Raw genomic sequence first — 22,719 nt, 5'->3', positions numbered from 1 at the left:
ATACGCAAACATAAAATAAGAAATTCAGACCAGCAACAACAAAACGTCACTTGTTCTAAGGATGCCAAACCATTTTGTTACTTTACCTATTACCTCACCCTAACACACACTTCACTTCCAAACGGACAAAAGACAGTTCCCAAGATATAAAGTTTCTCAACTTGCCTTTGCCGCTTGTGTGTGTTACTGGGAATGAGTGTTACTTTAAGCTTTGTGCGTTTTGCTCGTTTTGAAAGACACCTGCAAAACCCGGTCCCCCAAGCGATACCCGTTGAGGCTGGCGATAGCCATTGCAGCCTCATCATAGTTTGTCATAGTCACAAAGCCGAATCCTTTGCACTTGTTGGTGTTGAAGTCACGGATGACCTTCACGTTGGTGACAGCTCCAAACGGACCAAACATCTGCCACAGGATGCTCTCATCTGCGTCGGGCGCTAGGTTGTAAACAAATATGCACCATCCCGTGCCTGCATGCCCAGGGAAGTTAATCCCAGCCAAACTTGTCATGCCGTCAATAGTCATAGGAGAGAATCTACTACAAAAAAAAAAATATTAAACAAAACCAGTGTTAGTGGGAAGGGCGCAAATCACATATGAAAAATTGCAGGATGGCATTCTGATGTACTCTTCAAAATAAAAGGTCTCAGGACAATACAACAAAATCGCTCTAGTATTAGATATCTATGCAAGGATGTGATGGAATACACAAGGAAAAAGCACTGTTTGGGCAAAAACATAATACGAGACAAAAAAAACACTGTACACTGAACATGCATAGAAAGTGCAGTACTATCACCTCGTAAGAAATACCACTTAATGTTTGTATTTATAAATCGTCCTTGACAAAAAGCACATACCTTATAATAACAAAACAAACACCAGGTGAGTACGTAATAACATTGTGTTGAGGGGAGAACTTATAGAACATTTTAAATTATGCTCTCAGAGAACACATTCTGTTTCCATACTACAGAATATTTTTGTGACATTTTAAGTTTATTTACATAATTATATAATACAAACTATTGCAGCATAATGATAAATTGATAAATTCCGGTATCCCACCAAGCGGCTCTTAGTCCAAGATGTTGGAATAGGCCACCCGTATTACCTAAAGCAGGGGTCCTCAAACTACGGCCCGCGGGCCACATGCGGCCCGCGGAGCGCATTTACCCGGCCCGCCGGGTGTTTTTGCCTGAGGACATCCATGTGTTCCGAAAGATGCTTTCGGAACACAAGGATGCCTCTGAAGTCCCTGCGGCACGCGTTTACTTTAAAAACGCGGGGACCGCCGGGAGCAGGCGCACGCAGGGACGTCACTGACGTCCCATGCGTGCACTCATGGCAACCGAGTGAAACAGCAGGCACCAGCAAGCGGCTTTTAAACACTGATGCGGAGGAGAGAGAGGGGCGCCGAGCGGTTGCTTGTTCTCCCCCGCATCAAAAAAAAGAAGACAGCCTTTAAAAGCCGCTCGCTGGTGCCCGCTGCTTCACTGCTGGGTGCCGAAATATGACGTCATATTACGGCGCTCAGCAGTGAAGCAGCGGGCACCAGCGAGCGGTGCAGGAAGGAAGAAGCATCGTGCTCCCGTCGCTGGACTTCAAGGTGAGGGGGGGTATATAATGGCTAGGGGGGAGAGGGTATATAGTGGGTAGGGGGAAGGATATATAATGGGTAAGGGGGGAGAGGATATATAATGGGTAAGGGGGGAGAGGATATATAATGGGTAAGGGGGGAGAGGATATATAGTGGGTGGGGGGGAGAGGATATATAGTGGGTGGGGGGGAGAGGATATATAGTGGGTAAGGGGGGGGGATATATAGTGGGTAAGGGGGGGGATATATAGTGGGTAAGGGGGGAGAGGATATATAGTGGGTAAGGGGGGAGAGGATATATAGTGGGTGGGGGGATATATAGTGGCTAGGGGGGGAGGGTATATTTGTTGATTTAACTTTACTTGTTCTTCATTTTAAATATTGTATTTATTCCCGTTTTGTTTCTTCACTTCAAAATAAGATATATGCAGTGTGCATAGGTATTTGTTCATAGTTTTTTATTTTTTTTATTTTTTATTTTTTTTTTTTAACTATAGTCCGGCCCTCCAACGGTCTGAGGGACCGTGAACTGGCCCCCTGTTTAAAAAGTTTGAGGACCCCTGACCTAAAGGATACTTTCACAATATATATATATATATATATATATATATATATATATATATATATCGACGCGGAAAGACATGCACACAAACAAGCAAGCGTAGCATGCAGACAAGATACATTTTCCAACTGAAATATCCAGTGTGACGACTTGACCACAAAAAAAAAATAGAGGGGGGAAAATAAATTTGAGAAGGGAGGCGAAAATCTATTGTGGTTTTACCTCTTTATTCCTCCATAAGCCATATTGAGCAGATTATCCAACCTGCAAAACACATTTAGCAGATTGTTCAGCCTCAGAAAACGTTGCCCCTTTCCAATTGAGATAGGAGCAAGAGCTTTTATTGCAGTTTGATAACCCGTGATATTCATGGGCAACCGAATATAGTTTAGGGGTTCGAAATAAACCATCGATCCATATGTAAAAAGCAGGGACACAAACACAATGTAAGAAACATGTACGAAAACTCTCTGAAACGCCAAAGTGAATAATGCCAAGACAACCAAGCCAAATAACTAAATGTACCAACTTTAGAAGAAAAAGCCAAGCACAATGCAAACGCGTGGATTCGTAAAAGAGTTTAAGTCCCTGAACCTATCCAGCGCTCTGGTGTCGTGCCATAACATAAACCAAGGTTTATCAAAATTTATGTAAACACATTAGCGGAAATTGGTTAAAGAGATTGAGAACTTTTTCAAAGCCAAAAAAAACTGCTGCATTGCATTCACCCAAAAATGCTAAATGATACAAATTTGAGCAGAGTAAAGGCATTGATGAAAATGTACAAGTTTCAAACAGGTGCAAGCCACAAGCCCTAAAGAAAATATATCCGAGTTAACATTTGTGGAAATGCATACAAACAAGCTGCGTAACCATAAATACAATATACACAAATTATATCAAAAGGTAAATACGCATACCAAAGGCAAAATCATCCAATAAGTTAAGGCTAGCATACAAGTCCCAACAGACTAGTCAAAAATAGTATAGCTACAGAGAACCAAAACGTTAGTTTTTTTGTTGTTGTTTCAGTATATGCACTTCTCTCTGCTCAGTAAGTGATTGCTTTGTTTTTATTTTTGATGCTTTTGTACATGCGTTTTTTATTATTATTCATACTGTTTGTATGCTATTGTTAACTTACTGCTTTGGGAGCTGGCTTTAACATTGTGTCTTTACATTTTAATATTTGTAGTAAACTGGTTTGACAGGCACACACACTATAATATATATATATAAAAATTTACAGCACTACGGAATTTGAAGGCTCTATATAAAACAAATAGTATATTGTTCAGCACCCTGGTCTGACAAGCTTAGGGCTCTTGCCAGCACTGTTGTAAACTGTCCTGCTGTCAATACGTTAATGGGCAAACCAAGGTATATGATGTCATTAAAATGAACCCTGACAAAACTGTAGACACTGCATATTTTAAAATATTTGGGCTGCATTCTTATACTATGTCATTTATGTATTTAAGAATGGAAAATAAATACAAGATTGTGCAAAAGAAGCTATGTTACATATTTGGTAGGTGTAGCTCTAGCTTTCTGATGTGGCCAAGTCACAAATCCTGCTGACTGAAGCAGGTGATGAGATGCTGCGCACACATTGAGTGTTTATTGATGGGGGGGGGGGGTGACCGCACCCTACATTGCATCATGAACACAGAACAAAGTTCTAAAAAACAGCACAAACTAGATTTAGGATTTCAGCTTGGAACCTTACTCCGGACCTTTTTCAACCATGCGTAGGCCCAGAAAGACTGGAGATACGAAACCATGCTTTAAACAAAGTGCTTTTTAAATGAAAAGTATGCATATGAACAATGGAAGCTGCTTGTTCACACCTCAACACCTTTACAGATATCAAACCATGCATCTATTCTGTATACAAAGTCAACCAGAGGTAATCTGAAAACAGGGGCCAATGATCAGGGTCAGCTGCCCCAAAAAGCTGTGCTAAAATCAGCCGTTTCCTTACGCATTCTGCCCACTGCCTACTTTAGGCGCTGTTTCACCTCTAGAATCGTAAGCAAAGCTGCAGCCCTTTCAGTTTATATGGCAACAACCTATCATCTACTTCTGTCACAAGTGTTACTGGAAGACATTGTTCAAGAAATAATCAAGCTCTGTTATGGAAGGGTATGGGCAGTATAATGAATCGTGTTTAATACATTTAGTTTCATTAAATTGAGCAGAGTAGGTGGAACAGCACCTTAGATATTTTTAGGGCTGAAACTAATCGATAAAATCGATAATCGATAATGAAAATCGTTGTCAACGATTTTCATTATCGATTAATCGAATCGATTTTTATCAATTATAAAAATTATAATCCGACCTCAAACAGAGATGGGATTATAACACTAGAATCCAGATCCCCACAACGCTGCAGGGGACCTGGATTCCCCTCACTGTCGGCCGGTCTCTCACTTCCGTCTCTCTCCCCCTCCAATACACCCCTCTGACTCCTCCCCCCTCCCATACATCACTCTGCCTCTCTACCCGGCTCAGTTACTGACTTCATAGAAGCCTCAGCGTAAATGAAGGGGAGTAACGGAGGCTGTCTGTGCGCATCGTTTAGACCCCCACCGGCTGACAGAGGATCATCCTCTGACAGCCAGTGGGGGTCTGCATCGCACAGACAGCCTCCTTTACTCACCTTCATTTACGCTGAGGCTTCTATGAAGTCAGTAACGGAGCCGGGTAGAGAGGCAGAGCGGTGAATGGGAGGGGGGAGGAGTCAGAGGGGTGTATGGGAGCCACCCTCCCATACACCACTCTGGCTCCTCCCCCTCCCATACAGCACTCTGCCTCTCTACCCGGCTCCCTGGTGTCTTGTGAACCTCCGTGGCTGACAGGAGGCAGAGTGGAGTATGGGAGGGGGGAGGAGGCAGAGTGGAGTATGGGAGGGGGAGGAGCCAGAGTGGTGTATGGGAGGGGGAGGAGGCAAAGTGATGTATGGGAGGGGGAGGAGGCAAAGTGATGTATGGGAGGGGGAGGAGCCAGAGTGGAGTATGGGAGGGGGCGGAGGCAGAGTGGAGTATGGGAGGGGGGAGGAGTCAAAGTGGTGTATGGGAGGGGGAGAAGCCAGGGTGGTGTATTGGAGGGGGGGGAGCCAGAGTGGTGTATGGGTGAGTTATAGTGGTGTATGGGGGGTATTATGAATTTCAGGGCATATAGGGGGTATAAGGCATATCGATATTAGGCATATCAGGTGGGCATAAAACATATCTGGGGGTAAAAGGTATATCAGGGGGCTCAGTTGCATATCACTGGCATATAAGAGGTATAAGGCATATATGGGGCAGAGTGGCAAGCTGGGGGTCAGATGTGCATAACCGGGGGCAGTTTGGTAAATAAAAAAAATTTAAACAAGGCTTTTTTCTCAGTTTTTATTAAATATGAAAGAGTTAACATGAATTAATATTTACTAATAACTTTGTATTAAAACCTAGTTTGAGAAACACTGTTTGGGTTCTTGTAGGTCTTATTATGTCAGTAAAATAAGAAGGTGAATAGCGAGAGGCCATTGCAATAAAGAGATGAAAGTGTAAATTGTACGTTTTTTATTACATTATTTTAAATTGGAATTTTTTTAAAATAATCGTTAGTTGCAGCCCTAGATATTTTACAGTGCTACAAATCTGCACCTTATAATATATACCCTCCTGCATCTCGTAATTGTCAATGTGTCACATTAACTACAGTGCCATTAAATACTGCTTTGTTACGCACCTCTACATGACATTTTGAGAACTCTGTTATTGAAAATGTACTTTATAATACAATTTGAGTTAATACAAGCATACTACTATATTTCACTTATCTTCCCAATGCAGAATATAGACTGTTAAATGGACAGCAGATATTCATTAATACTTACAATATGGGGTGGGTTTATTTTTTAGACTGAAAAATGAAATTACAAGATCTAGTAAACGATATCTGTCTTTTCCAATCCATTATTCTTCACATAGCCAGCTAGAAGGATTGCCTGTGTTCTTACATTGCCCAACTGTACCTGGGCCGACCAGCAAATAGACAAACAGTGGCTAGATCAGATGCATCAGGGAAACTTGTTCAAGTCTCTTTAGGAAAGTCTACCTCCGGTGCAATCTGCACCACTAAAATGTCTCCTCTGCATTTAACTAATATACATAACACCGCTGAAAAATATATCAAGCGGTAGGATCATCATTTATGATTGCATTGTAGGGCTGCAACAACTAATAGATAAAATCAATAATGAATCATTTTATCATCAATTAGTTGAATAGATTTTATCGAATATAAGATGAGGGTTTTTTCAGAGCAAATGCTGGGGGGGGCAGTGACATCTCAGGGGGTATAAGGCATATCAGGTGGGGCAGAGTGGCATATCTAGGGTATAAGGCATATCTGGGGAATGTAAGGCATATCTGGGGAGGGCGGAGTGGCATAACTGGGGGGTATAATATCTGGAGGTATAATGCATATCTGGGAGGCAGTGTGGCAAGCCAAGCCTGGGCTCAAATATGCCTAACTGGGGGGGGGGGGGGCAGGTCGGGGAACAAAAAAATGCATTTCTCAAAGTTTTTTTATTCTGCTGTTTTCAACATCCTGTTCATTAAATTATTTTAAACGGGAAAAAAAATTGGCCAACTAATCGATTATGAAAATAGTTTTAGCCCTATTGCATTGTTCACTCAAGTTAGTTATATTTCCTCCAGCAGCAGAAACGAATGATGTTTTGATACTGCTGGCACAAACAAGCTTAGAAGATCTTTCTGGAAAGACACTGCCTTTTCGCTACAACTATTGTCTGTCATAAAAAGCCCACAGTAATTCCAACAAATTTGCATAAAATTTGGTCCCTCTCCATCTGATACACTGAAGTGGCACAGAATAAATTGCACTATATTACGTTGCCCACTGATCCATGAGTGGGGAAAAACAAAACATTTATATCTGAAAATTATGGATGCATCTATCAAGACATAATGCTCAATATATCACTCCAGCCCTGTGGAAAGCACATATTGTAGTCCATTGTGCAGAGTCCAGTGTATTACTGCAGTAGGATCCTTCACAGTTAAGTTAACTCCTCTGCTACCGAAAGCAGTCTCCATTGAAAACATTTTTAGCATCAACAGATTGATAAGCAAAATGTTAATAACTCAGACAAGATGTTTCATGTTACAAAATAGAAGACAAGAAAATGAATCTACAGCCTTTCAACCTGCAACAAACATAAAAGCTCTAACAGGCAATACAGGTTTGGGGAAGGCGAGGTTGACACGCTTTCTCAATGTAGAAACAAGGCCAGAGCCATTTGGGACAGTTTGTTACACTGGTGATCAAACATTCTAATACCAACCTAAAACGTTGAGCCTGCTGAGCAAGTGGTCCAGGGTATCTCCTGTTTGGGGACTGGTATAACTGGGAAAGAATGGTGTGATTCACTTTTTGGCTTGGGTTGTTTGCAAACTTAACAGTGATGGGCTCTGTTGCTCCTGGAGGCTTTTGTCCATTGAGGCCTTTGATTGCTTCCTCTGCCTCAATCCTTTTGTCAAAACGAATGAAGCCAACTCCTCTTGATACACCTATATATAAAAATAATTAAAAGTGGCAGGTAAACTAAAATTATTCACACAATGTTTCCTTAGCAATTTTACACTTTTAAAACTGAAACATGATATTTTCAAAACGGGGAGTTGCTTGCAAGCAAAGTCATTGCTGGAGCCAGTATCTTTCGTCAAAACTTTTAGACTCCTATAAAATAGTTCACAGAACAAAACATAATGGCAGTGAAAACGTAACCCTTTGACGACAATTGACAGTCCAGGCACGTCACACAAAAACAGTTACACAATTGACGTGCCTGGCACGTCATGACTTTAAACGGGTGTAGCGGTTGCTTTCTTCACCCAAACGGTGTTGCTGTAATGCCTCGAGGGATTCAGCAACACCAAGATCGGCGTCAGGGCCATATCTGGGCCCCTCCCCGGGGCGTCATCATCCGCCATACATTGTTTGGCGGCGGACACCCGTTTTAGAAGAGCTTCAATGGTGTCGAGGAAAAAGGGATTGAGCGACACCGAAAACCCACCCGAGGACGCACTGGAGAATGGTCACAACTGCCACTGCAAGAGATTTTGTCACTGGCAAGATGGCGGCGTCCTTTACATTTTTTTTTTTTCCACGTTTCCAAGAGGGTCTCTCCTGAACCTCCTAAGAACTCTGGCTCCCCTTGCAGGTTGAATACAGGTACTGCATACAAGCCAATGGAGCCCAGCTTTCTAGTGAATTTAACCTTCCAGTTTATATTTAAAAAAAATAAATAAGTACATCCTTAACCCCTTCGTGACAAAGGCTGATTTTACTTTTTGTACCCTTCGTGACAATGGGCGTTTTAACATTTCTGCGCTGCTTGTGTTTAGCTGTAATTTTCTTCTTTCGCGTTTACTGAACCCACACAAGTTAGATTTTTTTTTCAGGACAAGGGCTTTAGATGACATTGTTTTGATTGCATCATATTATTTACTATTAAAAAAAGTATAAAATATGGTGAAAAATTGAGAAAAAATGTTTTCTAACTTTTAGTTGAAAAATCTTTTACTCATCTATAAAAGGTAACGAAAAAACCTGCTAAATAGATTCTACTATTTGTCCTGAGTTTAGAAATACCCAATGTTTTTATGTTTTTTTGCTTTTTTTCTACACGTTATGGGGCAATAAGTACAGGTAGAGTTTTGCTATTTCAAAGCCATTTTTTCCAAGTCTGGTAATTCTTCCCCCATGTGCCATTTCGGGTATCTTTGAAGCTGGCCAATGCAATTTACCCCATCAAATCATATATTTTTTTTTTAAACTAGACACCCCAGGGTATTTCAGATGCTAGTATTTTAACTCTTTCCATCCACCATATCTACTACCAGTCTTTGTCAAACTTTGTGGTAGTAATTTTTTGCATTTGTTTAGTCACACACATTTTACTTCAGGTATGAATAAACAGGTTCTGGTATATGTCACTATCATAAAACACCCCAATATGTGTTCAGCAACATCTCTTGAGTACAGCGATACCCCACATGAATGATTTTGCCTGGCTGCTTGGGGGCAAAAGGGCCACATTTGGGGCATGCACATTTTTCAATGTTGAACTTTGGCATTTGGGGATCCACTACATTTCAGCGTGCCCAACAAAACCATATATTTGTGAAAACTAGACACCCCAGGGTATTTTAACTCTTTGCATGTACACATTTTACCACCAGCATTTTTTCAAAGTTTGCAGTAGTATTTTTTTGTGTGTATTTTTCTCCCACACACCTACTTTATGTATTAATTTACAGCTCCTGGTATATGTCGCTGTCACACAACACCCCAATATGTGTTCGTCAACATCTCCCGAGTACAGTGATACCCCCACATGCATGTGTGGCCACCCCTCCCCCCGTGTTAATTGGGACATTGTTGAACCCGGCCAATTCAATTTACCCCATCAAATCATACATTTTTTAAAAGTAGACACCTCATTGCCATTTAATTTGCCAGTATTATAACTCTTTCCATGCGAGAATTGTTTTAAGCTAATGTGCTAATTTAATTTTTATATATAAAGTTTTGGCCTTTTTATTTTATTTATTTTTTTACTTTTTTCAACTTGAAGGTTTCCCTGATAGTGACATCAGTGGGAAATTCTTGACATTTTACTGTTTTATAAACAATTTTTTTCTAATTATTAATTTAATTTTTTATTTTATTTTTACTAATCACACTGATTAGAAAGCTGGGCTCCATTGACTTGCATGGTTGAATGCAGTACCTGTATTCAACCTGCAAGTAGAGCCAGAGTACCTGTATTCAACCTGCAAGTAGAGCCAGAGTTCTCTAGAGGGTCTGGAGACCATCTAGCAAACTTTTTCATCTTTATTATGTTTTTACCGGGCGGCCGCCATCTTGCGGATGGCGAAGATCACTTGCAGCGGAGCGGTCACAGCCCTTCCTTGGGTATTTGGCGTCGCTGAATGCCTCCTGATCCAGGCATTCCAGCGACACCATTGAAGTTTAGGAGGTGATTGTTGATCGCCTCCTAAATGCTTTTAAAACGAGCGTCCGCCATACAATGTATGGCGGATGTTGACGCCCCGGGGAGGGGCCAGACAGGGCCCCTGATGCCAATCTCGGTGTTGCTGCGGTGTCGAGTGTCAATTTCAACAAAGCTTTAATGCAATTTCAATGAAATTATTACATTGACTTCTCAGCAACACCCATTTAAAGACATGGCGGTCCTGGCACGTCAATTGTCACTAACCTGATGTTAGTGCATGATGTGCCAGAGCCGGCAATTGTCATTAAGGGGTTAAATAAGTGCTATAGCTTCAAACCATTCTCGCATGAAAAGTTAAAATACTGGCATATTAAAAAATTTATGATTTGATGGGGTAAATTGAATTGTCCAGGTAAAAAAAAATGTCCTAATTAGCACACTGGGAAGGATGACCACATGTCAAATTTACAATTTGAAAAATGCACACATCCCAAATGTGGCATTTTATCCCCCATACAACCCGCCATACCCTTGCATGTGGGTTATCACTGTACTCAGGAGATGCTGCTGAACAGATTAGGTTGTTTGACAGTGACTGTCAGGGTCCACGGAAAACCCCCCAGGGAAGTCACTCACCTGAGTACCCGCCGACTGCGGGTACCAGCTCCCACGCCGCCACTCTCACCGCTCCTGCCACGATGCCGGTCTCAGAGAGCGCACACGCCCCCACCTCTCCTTATTCACTCCTGAATGGAGAGGGCGGGGAACACACTCCACCGTCAGCACGTACAGGGGGAAGGGCGACCTCTGGTGGTAGATTTAAAAATGAGCACTGAGAATCATTCAGTGCTCAGTTATTGTGCTGTTAAGAGCTACATTGTTGTTCTCTCCTGATTCCTGTTATTAACCCTTTGGCTATTGATACCGACTACGCTGCTCTCTCCAACCCTGACCCTTTGGCTATTGTTACCGACTACGTTGCTGTCTCCTATCCTGACCCTCTGGCTATTGTTACCGGCTACGCTGCTAAACCTTTGGTTTGATTTGGACTTTGCTGGGTTTTCCTGCATATCTGGTTCCTCACCTTGATCCTGACATAATAACTGAGCCTGTCATGGAACCCGCAGGATTAGCTGACACTATCACTGCCCTTACACAGCAGTTGACCAGTTTTCAACAGACGCTCCATGATCTGCGGGCTGACCAACAGCATCTACGGCAACAGGTGCATCACCTGCAGTTACCGAGCAAGTTCCACCTACTCCTATGTCAGCACCCCCAGTCGCTGAGGGCGCTACAGCCCTCGAACCCCAAATCCCATTACCGGAACGGTTTTCAGGAGATCATAAGGCTTATCGTGTTTTCATCACGTCCTGTGAGATCCTGTTTCGCCTTAAACCCCGGACCTACCCTACCAACTACGTCAAAGTACATACTGCTATAGCCTTACTCTCTGGTGAACCTCAACTCTGGGCACACCATCTTTTACACAGTAATAGCCCACTGTTGGACTCTTGGCATTCCTTACGTGAAGCTCTGGATTCCCTCTATGAGGACCCCTTCAGAATGTCCTCCGTTGCTACTACTATACGTGCCTTGAAACAAGGCTGGCGGCCAGTAGAGGAATACATCACAGAGTTTTGGCGTCTGGGCTTAGAGTCTAACTGGAACAAACCAGCACTCCACGACCAATTTTGCTGGGGTTTATCGGAGGCCATAAAGGATGAATTAGCCCGCACTTCTGTTCCGTCCTCTTTGGAAGAGTTTGTGCGCCTGGCCACACAAATTGATAGAAGGCTCCAGCAGAGGCGATCCGAGCGACAAGCCACGTCTTCTAGCTGGACACCTGTACGTACCCTTCCCAGGGCACCCTCTCCTCCTACAGAGGAACCCATGCAGATCGGCATAATACAAGGACCACTCTCGGCTGCGGAAAAAGAACGTCGCAGAGCCCTGAACCTCTGTATGTACTGCGGCAGACCCGGCCATACCTACAAAGACTGTAGAACCCGTAATCGCTATCCTCAGGGTAAGAAACCAACCACCCTGTTTCATGTTAATTCTGGAAAAAAACCTTGTCTATCACCTCACCTATCCATTTCCGTACCGTTGCAGCGGATTAAAGGGGAGATCCGTCTCCTAGCCACGATAGATTCCGGCGCCAGCTGAAACTTAATTGACGCCAAGACACTTCAGATTTTGAACATCCCTACACGTTGCAAGAAAAACCCAGTCTCTATCCAACTGGTGGACGGAAGCCCTCTTAAGACCGGCCCTATTGTCAGGGAGACCATCCCTTTGACCCTCCAAATAGGGATTGGCCATATCGAGACCATCCAATTCGACGTTGTTCCCTCTCCGGTATCTCCTATTATCCTGGGCCTCCCATGGCTTAGGAAGCATAATCCTTGTTTCAACTGGGAGACTGGCGTGCTTCAATTTACTTCCACTCAGTGCACCATCCGTTGCATAAAGACTGAATCCATCTGCCACAGACAAGTTATGCTTTTACAAGAAATTCCCCTTCCCTATTATCAATTCAAAGATGTCTTTGAGAAGAAAAGTGCCGATAAACTTCCCCCCTCCAGACCGTATGATTGTCCTATCGACCTTTTGCCAGGTGCGGCTATATCCCCTTCGGCCGTATCTATCCCCTCTCAGAGCCAGAACTCGTCTCATTAAAAGAATATATAAAGGATAACCTGGCAAAAGGTTTTATACGTCCTTCCGCTTCACCTGCGGGACCCGGCATCTTCTTTGTACACAAGAAAGATGGGGGTTTGCATCCCTGTGTCGACTGCCGGGAACTCAACATCACGGTGAAGAATCGCTACCCGTTACCCTTAATCTCTGAGTTACTAGAGCATGTGCGTTCTGCCAAAATCTTCACCAAGCTGGACCTCCGTGGTGCATACAATCTGGTTAGAATACGGAAGGATGACGAGTGGAAAACTGCTTTTCGGTGTCGCTACGGACATTTTGAATATCTAGTGATGCCGTTTGGCCTATGCAATGCTGCAGCCACCTTCCAACACTTTGTAAATGATATATTCCACGACATCCTAGATCATTTTGTAATAGTGTACTTAGATGATTTGGTGTACTCTCAGTCACTAGAGGAGCATCGGAAGCATGTGTGTCAAGTATTGTCTCGTTTAAGAAAACACGGACTATATATTAAATTAGAAAAGTGTGTGTTCGAAGTGCAAAGAATTGAATTCCTCGGATATATACTATCCCCAACAAGTATTGAGATGGATCCAAAGAAAGTCTCTGTAATTCTCAAGTGGTCAGCTCCTACAGGCCGTAAGGGTGCCCGACGGTTGTTGGTTTTGCTAATTTTTTATCGTAAACTTATTTGTAACTTTTCCCACATAATACAACCTATTACCACGCTCTCATCAAAGAAACAAAGATTTAACTGGACCGAAGCGGCTCAGAAAGCCTTCGATCACCTAAAAAAGAAATTTTCTTCCTCCCCCATACTCCAATTACCGGATTCTCAAAGACCCTATACACTGGAGGTTGACGCATCCGACACCGCCGTCGGTGCCATCCTTTCCCAGCGACAGGACGTTGACAGCCAATTGCACCCAGTAGCTTTCTTCTCAAGGACTCTCACACCAGCCGAGAGAAACTATTGCATCGGCGAACGGGAATTGTAAGCCATAAAGCTTGCACTGGAGTGGCGACATCTCCTCGAAGGGGCCCTTCACTCCATTACGGTCTTCACGGATCATAAAAACCTAGAATATCTTTGATCCGCCAGACGTTTGCAACCACGGCTAGCCAGGTGGTCTTTATTTTTTACCCGATTTCCGTTACATATTACCTACTGTCCGGGTCCTCGCAACACCAAGGCAGACTCCCTGTCCAGAATGCATGAACTTCCTGCAGCAGCTCCGCCAGATCAGGATACCGTTCTATCCTCTAACCACTTTTTGGCTGTAACTTATTCGGTTTGGGATTCAGTACATCAACATTCTAGCAGAACTAGCCCACCTGAGATTCACGGATTACGTCATGAAAAGGGTTTTTATCTTTACAACAACTTTATGTTCCACCTGAGGATCGTTTACAGATTTTACAGTCATTTCACGACACTCCCGCTGCTGGTCACGGGGGCATCAAACTCTTGACCTGATCCAGCGCTCATTCTGGTGGCCCGAGATGAAAAAAAGATGCAATATCCTTCGTGAACTCCTGTGGTACCTGTGCCCGCTCCAAAGAGATCCATCAAAAAACAGCTGGTCTCTTAGAATCCCTTCCTATTCCTTCGGGACCCTGGACTGATATTACAGCAGATTTTATTACTGACTTACCGTCTTCCAATAATCAGACTACGATCATGGTTGTGGTCGACCGCTTTACGAAGATGGCGCACTTCCTCCCGTTTAACCATCTCCCTTCCGCCACCGAGACAACCGCACTGTTCATAGGTGAAATCTTCCGCCTTCACGGCTTACCCACGAGAATAGTTACGGATCGCAGCTCCCAATTCACCTCACACTTTGGGAAGGCTTTCTGCGAACAGTTACACGTTCACCGGTCCCCATCTACGGCATTCCACCCACAGAGTAACGGCCAGACGGAACGCACGAATCAAACTCTGGAACAGTACCTGCGCTGCTTCACTTCTTATCTCCAAGATGATTGGGACCATTACCTACCTTTAGCCGAGTTTGCTTATAATAACCATACTCATCTCTCCATTAAGATGTCCCCTTTTTATGCCAATCATGGATGCCATCCTGCTATGCTTCCGGGCTCTCCCATTTCATGTGCTGTTCCTTCAGTATCCGAACACGTTTGCAAACTCACCAGAACATTCGAAACCCTTCGCGAGACACTACAAAAGACTCAACAACAACACAAACGTTTTGCAGATCAACACCGTACTGAAGTCCCAATATATCATATGGGCGACATGGTCTGGCTATCAACCAAACACCTCCATCTCAACTATCCCTCTAAGAAGTTGGGCCCAAGGTACATAGGACCTTTTCGTATCTGTCATCTCATTTCCCCTTTGGTGGTGGAACTCGAATTGCCAGACACCATGTCTGTTCACCCTGTTTTTCACGTATGTCTCCTAAAACCATGGAAGGAGAATCCCTTTCCTAACAGACGACCTGATCCTCCTGCTCCTGTCCTGATTGACGACATTGAAGAATATGAGGTGGAGGAGATTCTGGACTCACAACGACATTACGGTCGCCTCCAGTACCTGATCCGCTGGAAACAGTATGACCCCAATGAAGATTTATGGGAATCAGCTCACAAAGTCCATGCTCCCGACCTCATCTCTGCTTTCCATCGTCATCTGAATGGCCCAGGACCTTCTAGAGTCGCAAGGCCTCCACTCAGGGGGGGGTACTGTCAAGGTCCACGGAAAACCCCCCACCGCAGTCACTCACCTGAGTACCCGCTGACTGCGGGTACCAGCTCCCACACCGCCACTCTCACCGCTCCTGCCACGATGCTGGTCTGAGAGAGCGCACGCGCGCCCCCCACCTCTCCTTATTCACTCCTGAATGGAGAGGGCGGGGAACACACACCACCGTCAGCACGTACAGGGGGAAGGGCGACCTCTGGTGGTAGATTTAAAAATGAGCACTGAGAATCATTCAGTGCTCAGTTATTGTGCTGTTAAGAGCTACATTGTTGTTCTCTCCTGATTCCTGTTATTAACCCTTTGGCTATTGATACCGACTACGCTGCTATCTCCAATCCTGACCCTTTGGCTATTGATACTGACTACGCTGCTATCGCCAACCCTGACCCTTTGGCTATTGTTACCAGCTATGCTGCTGTCTTCTATCCTGACCCTCTGGCTATTGTTACCGGCTACGCTGCTAAACTTTGACGTCACCGTGCAACTTTATTAATAACTGACAATTGTCAGTTAAAGCGGTATGGGGGCATGCTGCTTAGATGCCTGTATATCAGACCCCCAACATATACCATTAGAAAGGTAATCATCTCACCTTTCCAATGGTATAATGCATGTTAAAAAGAATAAAAAATATTAAGTTAAAAAATAAATGTACAAAAAAAAGTAAAAAAATTTGGGGGTCTCTAAAGGAAGATAAATAAAGATAAAAAATTGCCTAGAGACACCCAAATTAAATGATCTAAACATTAACTAGTTTAACTTATTTAATAAGTTTCAATATTCTAGCTAAATGATCACTGTGGTAGCCAATGTTACCACAGTGATCATATAGCTATGAAAAAAGTCACATTCCCTTTTTAAAAATGGCCGATACTAAATTTAAACCCCATGATCCCTTTGATCATGGGGTTAAATTTAGCCAATGGTAGGGGAGGGCAATTTTTGAAATCCTGATGAACTGTAAATATTAAAATCAGCCATTTAGCCTGTGCAGTACGTGAGTAACCATCTCATCCCTGGAGCTCCTTGCATTTTTACTGCTAAACTTATTTTTGCTGTAAAAGTGATTTTTTTTTTATCCCTTTACCATAATTTCTTTGGGATTGTAAGGGGAAAGAATGGTGTGCTTCTGCGAGTGAATGTATGAAAAGTATGGTGTGTGCTTCTGCGATGGAATGGAGATATGAAAGGCGTGTGAATGGTCAGTAATTAGGGTTGAAGCCTTGACGTGGCATTGCTGCTCATGTAAGAAGTTAAATTATGGCACAAAAAGTACACATTTGCAAAAACAACACCCCTTGGCGCATCAAATGAGGGGCTGCATGTGTTTCTAGTACAAACCTGGAGTTCGCAAGACACAAATGAACATGTCGCTATGGTTAGAAAAAAATTTCTAGCCAAAGCGACATATTCCATCATTATTTGTGCACTCAACTTTTGTCCTAGAAATACATGTAGCCCCTCATTTGAAGCGCCAAGGGGTGTAGTTTCTTGAAATGTGTACTTTATGTACCCTAATTTAACTTCCAAAGTACCCTAATTTAACTTCCCTGATGTCTAGACCACTAACTTCAGATATGGCAGATTTGAGAATCTTGTTAAAAAATTGTCTTAAAACATTTAGGGGTGATGGCTGCATTTAGACAGCTCTAGACACCTGGAAAGTTAAATTATGGTACATAAAGTATATATTTTCAGAAACTACACCCCTTGGCACATCAAATGAGGGGCTGCATGTATTCGTAGCACAAGACTGGAGTGCGCAAGACATAGATTAACTTGTCGCTTTTAATTAAAAAAATAATAATTTTTATAAGTGTGATATTCACTTTGTTGTGCACGTCAGATTATTGATACAAATAAGACCTCATTTGCTGCAGCTGGGGGTGTAGTTTCTAAAAATATATAGTTTTGTTGGCATATTTTAACATCCCAGGCAGCTAGAACTGTTAAATTGACGGCAGCCACGCATTAAATTTAAAGATGTCTTTTGTGATAGTCTAGTAAATTTAACTTTTAGCTATAAAATATTAGAAAAACAGTCTACTGTTCTCAGTTTCTGTTTATTTTAGACCGGTTACCTACTACAAATATTTAGCAACACAGGTTTTGATATTAGAGATTAGAAAAATAAAATTACAAACTAGTTTTTATTGAGTCGGAAGTGAAAAAAAATACACTTTTCCCCATTTTTGTCTTTATTTTGCAAACCTAATGAGACATACATATATAAAAATGGTATATTTGGAATCTGCTGGGTGTGCTGAAAAAAACAATATATGGTTTGTATAGTTTATTCCAAAGAAATGTACTTCTAAACGCGTTTAAACGAGAGATGCACCAAAATGCCGAAAACCAGCTTAGCACCCAGGTGGGAAATGGCTTAGCAGCCAAGGGGTTAAAAACACTAGTACTTGAAATACCTTGAGGTGTCTAGTTTTCAAAAATATATGGTTTCATGGGGTATATTGCATTGGACGGCTCAAACATGTCCCAAATAGCACATGGGGGCGGAATTACCAGATATGGAAAATATGGTTTTGAAATAGCAACTTTACATTTTTGCCCTGTAACGTGCAGAAAAAAAAACACAAAAAAAACCCCCAAACATTGGTTACTTCTAAACTCCGAAAGAAGAAAATTACAGCTAAACACGAGTACCGCAGAAATGTTAAAACTGCCATTGTCACGAAGGGGTTAAATACTGCGTGTTAAGTATATCTGGCAAACACAAGACACCCTACGGAAAACAGCAAAATTAACTATTTGCAGAAGATTTCAGAAATAACTGCTGTGGATCTAATTATAAGGCATAATAAAGCAGAGGTTTAACCCTTTTCTCTAGGTAACATTCAATTCCCATGTTCTACGTTTCATATTGTCATTGACTTGCAAGCTGCATATATCCATAAATCGTAAAAGTGAAAGCACACAAACTATATCAATTTTTAGAATGTATGCAGTATTTACAAGAAAACAAACAAACAAAAAAAAACACGCTCAACACATTCGCATAGAACGGTGTACGAGTTAATCAATTCACCAGTAAGTTTTGTGAACGACTTGAGATTTTGACAGGTCTGTCAAATCATACTGCTTCTACAAGCCAACGTTCAATAACGCAACCTGGATATTTGCCTTACTACCAATTACAAACATAGGATTGGTGTCTAATCTTTGCCTCGAAAAGCCAGCTGTGCATTCCTGCAATAAATTTCACTTTCTAAAAAAAAAATACATTTATTAGCATTTTAGAAGGAGCAAAGGGACTATTTTCACGCAACAGCTTGGAAATGAAGATTATAGCAGCTGTAAATTTATTACAAGCCATGAAACAGCTTTCAAAACTGCACCTTTAGGGTGGAAATGACTCAGGCTGGCTCACTACATTCAACAATCTATTTTCGTGCATGCATATTTATGAACAATTCCAGCAGAAAATTGCATTTTCTGGCCCACATATCACCACCTTTGATATGTTCTAGAGGCAAGATTGCGGTATTTGAGTATGTCACAACTAGGCAGCTTACAGAGTATGTATACACACACACAAACACACACTATACATATACTCAACACATTATATAAAATCAAATAAACTTACCTGTTACTTGGTCAACTAGGATACGCGACGTAATAATTCTCCCATACTGGGAAAATAACTGTTCCAGCTCCTTCTGGGTCATTGTTTTTGGAAGTCCTGAAACATATAAATTTGCATCCCTAATGGAAGCTGAGCTTGGGCGAGCATAGGATACCTGTAAAAAAAAAAAAAAAACAGCCAACAGAGAAAGCAACTGTAACAAATTTCAGTAACTAAGAAATGCAAAAAAAATAGTACCAATGGCTTATAGCACAAAATATTAAATTAATTTAAGGACAATATTAGTCATTTATTTAAAGTCTACAATTTAATACAAAAGCACCACCAAGTACAAGAGTTAGAGATAGTGACAGAGTGAACGACAATGAGTGAAGTATTGCGAGAGAGTGAATGTGGGCACTGGGCAACGAAATGCCCCTGAATTTTCAGCCGAACTAAATGGGCAGGGAAAAAATAGTTACCTGCGCACTATCCCAAACACCTGTGCTTATATAGACAAATGGAGGTTTTTACTTTCACTCCAATGGCCATTAAAATGGAAGCTCGCCTGCCACGTCACGGCAAACCTCTTAGGCGAGTCCTACACTATACAATTCACCTCGCTGCTGTGAGCTAAAGGTAAAAATCTCTAATGAGACAAAGAGGGGTATTCTCTTAACCCCTACACATTTATTAGCCCTTAATAGGGACCACATGGGGTGGGCGGCAGCAATAGTAATACTATAGCCGTTGCTGCCGCCCAAGAATGATGGGAGTTTGAGCACAGGGCTCTCTTTTGTGTGTTTGTCTTAATTTTATATCTCACAGCCAGGTTGCTATTGCTGCCGCCCACCCCATGTGGTCCCTATTAAGGGCTAATAAATGTGTAGGGGTTAAGAGAATACCCCTCTTTGTCTCAGAGATTTTTACCTTTAGCTCACAGCAGTGAGGTGAATTGTATAGTGTAGGACTCGCCTAAGAGGTTTGCCGTGACGTGGCAGGCGAGCTTCCATTTTTATGGCCATTGGAGTGAAACTAAAAACCTCCATTTGTCTATATAAGCACAGGTGTTTGGGATAGTGCGCAGGTAACTATTTTTCGGTGTTTGTTCTATGTATTTTGGGCTGATGAATACTATAGCCGTTGCTGCCGCCCAAGAATGATGGGAGTTTGAGTGCAGGGCTCTCTTTTGTGTGCTAGTACACACATTCCAACACCATACACTAATATGATACACACGATAATGCCATACTGTAACAAACACTGGCAAACACTATACATATATAAAAATACACTAATACTATACAAACATAGAAACACTGAAGCTGACACTACAATACAGTAGACATACAGATGCTATACGCTATACATATGCATACACGTACTGAATTGTTTTATATAGCGCCGTCAAATTCTGTACAAATGTATGTGGACAGGACATTAGTATGTAACATAATTTGACCTAGAGACAACAGGTGCGGAGGGCCCTGCTCAAACAAGCTTACAATCGAGATGCAACAATAGAGCATACACACAGACTCCAACACTATACATACACACACCCAACAACACTATAGTAAATGCATATTATTATATATACATACATATATACATACATATACACACACACAGATACATGGTGCCAGACGGGCTGGTCTGAGTATTTCATAAACTGCTGACCTACTGGGATTTTCACGCACAACCATCTCTAGGGTTTACAGAAAATGGTCCGAAAAAGAGAAAATATCCTGTGAGCGGCAGTTGTGTGGGCCTCAATATATATCACACACGTGTATAAACCGCTTTAAACTTCATAAAGCAAAATTATTATAACTTACAGGTGTTTCCATGCTAGTGCTCTATGATAAGGAGATTTATATTTGCAATTTTGCATCAAAAGATTATAACCTCTCCACCGCATATAATTAGGCTTCTATTACATTCCCTTTGCTACACACCCTGTTATTCATAGACTTGCAGAAACTTATTTATGCCACATGTGTATCAGTGTCCACACGATGGCTGAAGCATCTTATCTTTTCCTGCTCTTTTTTGGATACCAAAATATGATTAAACTACTACATCTTTTCACATACAAAACTTTCAACTAAGTGGATCAGTTATCTCTATTCTCAAAACCTGTGTTAGGAGTTAGCAAAACCAATCTATTGATCAAAGAGGTTAGCATGTACCCATTCTGTTTAACACTTCTTAATGCAGTGGACATGTATTGTAATCTTTTCCCACATATTCCTATTAAATTCCATACTGAACATATTAGTATACAGTAGAATACATTCACAAAGAAGCTCTGCAAAAGATTCCCTCATCCAACATTTTCTTTGTTCTCTGGTCAGAAATATATCACATCATTGTGAATAGTAGGTTCTTTACAGGGATTTAAGGGGGGAAAAAAAGCTTACGAATACACGCACAATGCAATATAAAGCAAGAGAGGATGGACAAGTTAACATTGAATTGAGTCACTGAAAGAAGCCGTGGGGGGTATAATTAAATAAAAAGATGTATTCTGCAGAGATCCGACATGCTTCTGATCGTTAAACTCATGCTGGTATAGATAGAAAATATACATGCTTCCAGAGATTAATCTTTATATTCACACTGTGCCTACCACAAAAATATTAAACACTTCGAAAATAGAAAATAGCTTTTTCATTTCAAACTTCTCCACACAAAAAAAATCTTTTTAATGTAAACTGGAAAGCTTTCTCCGAGTATGACCTATGGCAGAGACACTCCTTTCAGAGGGGTCAACAGTCACCGCCATCGCATTTTGGAAAAGGGGTAGCAAGATATTCAAAAACTCAGTCAGCACAATTACTAGGACTTCACATTTTGCTAATTTCCAAGCCACTCCATCCCATCAGTGTGCTATGTGCATGCAGCCCTTTGCCACGCTCTGGGAATATCCACTTCCCAAGGCCTTTCTGGCATTCATGTTAAATTTAGTCCCCTCTGTTTGCCCTAAAATCCTACTTGTCTCTAGATTATTTTAGTGCCTGGCACACTGTTAATAACCCACGTAATTATCTTAGGCCTCTCACCGCTCTTTGGTATCAAAGACCACACAACATCGCAACCCCAAAACACATGCCTGGCACGTATGTCACTGAATGTTTTGGCTGTTTTACCACTTTTTGCTGGGGTTTCCTTCTCTCCCTGCTCCCTCTCCAGAATTGATGTAACCCTCAGTTGGACTAAGCTCCATCAAATGACTATTAAAGAGTTTCATACACAAATATTTTATTTTTATTTCTTGAGTGCGTGGTACCAATAGTGGATGTGATAAGAACTGCCTCCCTGACCAAATGATAAAAGCATTAATAATAAAGTATCCTTGGACTTGAGGTATTTGATTAATCCAGAGAGAAGCGTCTGACAGTATTCCTGTAGCATGTTTGACTTGGGATCAATCCGGTTTAAGTGATGTTGTATTGTTGTATATCTGTGCACGAAATGCTCAAGTCTTCCACATGAGTTAATTGGGTGAACATTCACCTTCAGGTGTGAGGAATTCCTACAGA

At 41.9% G+C, this 22,719-nt stretch overlaps 1 protein-coding gene across 9 annotated transcripts in view; it reads right to left on the bottom strand.

Moving 5' to 3' along the window:
* Nucleotides 1–204: 204 nt before the first annotated feature.
* The window catches only part of LOC149285324 (ELAV-like protein 2), a 47,656-nt gene continuing 25,141 nt past the window's right edge, over nucleotides 205–22,719 (bottom strand). For 4 of the 9 annotated variants that reach the window (XM_089495471.1, XM_089495466.1, XM_089495470.1 and 1 more), the window contains 4 exons: nucleotides 19,196–19,349; nucleotides 7,521–7,746; nucleotides 2,381–2,422; nucleotides 205–532 (listed from right to left, as the gene is read on the bottom strand). In XM_089495471.1, the coding sequence (XP_089351597.1) occupies nucleotides 205–532; nucleotides 2,381–2,422; nucleotides 7,521–7,746; nucleotides 19,196–19,349 (750 nt within the window). Of the gene's footprint in view, nucleotides 536–2,380; nucleotides 2,423–7,520; nucleotides 7,747–19,195; nucleotides 19,350–22,719 lie in introns of all 9 variants that reach the window. The other 5 variants (XM_089495472.1, XM_089495464.1, XM_089495468.1 and 2 more) reach the window with 3 other exon arrangements.

This window comes from Sceloporus occidentalis, unplaced genomic scaffold (assembly GCF_023333645.1).
Source record: "Sceloporus occidentalis isolate IW3139 unplaced genomic scaffold, rSceOcc1.0.p SCAF_80, whole genome shotgun sequence".
NCBI classification, from domain to species: domain Eukaryota; kingdom Metazoa; phylum Chordata; class Lepidosauria; order Squamata; family Phrynosomatidae; genus Sceloporus; species Sceloporus occidentalis.
This window is presented reverse-complemented; position numbering and strand designations above follow the sequence as displayed.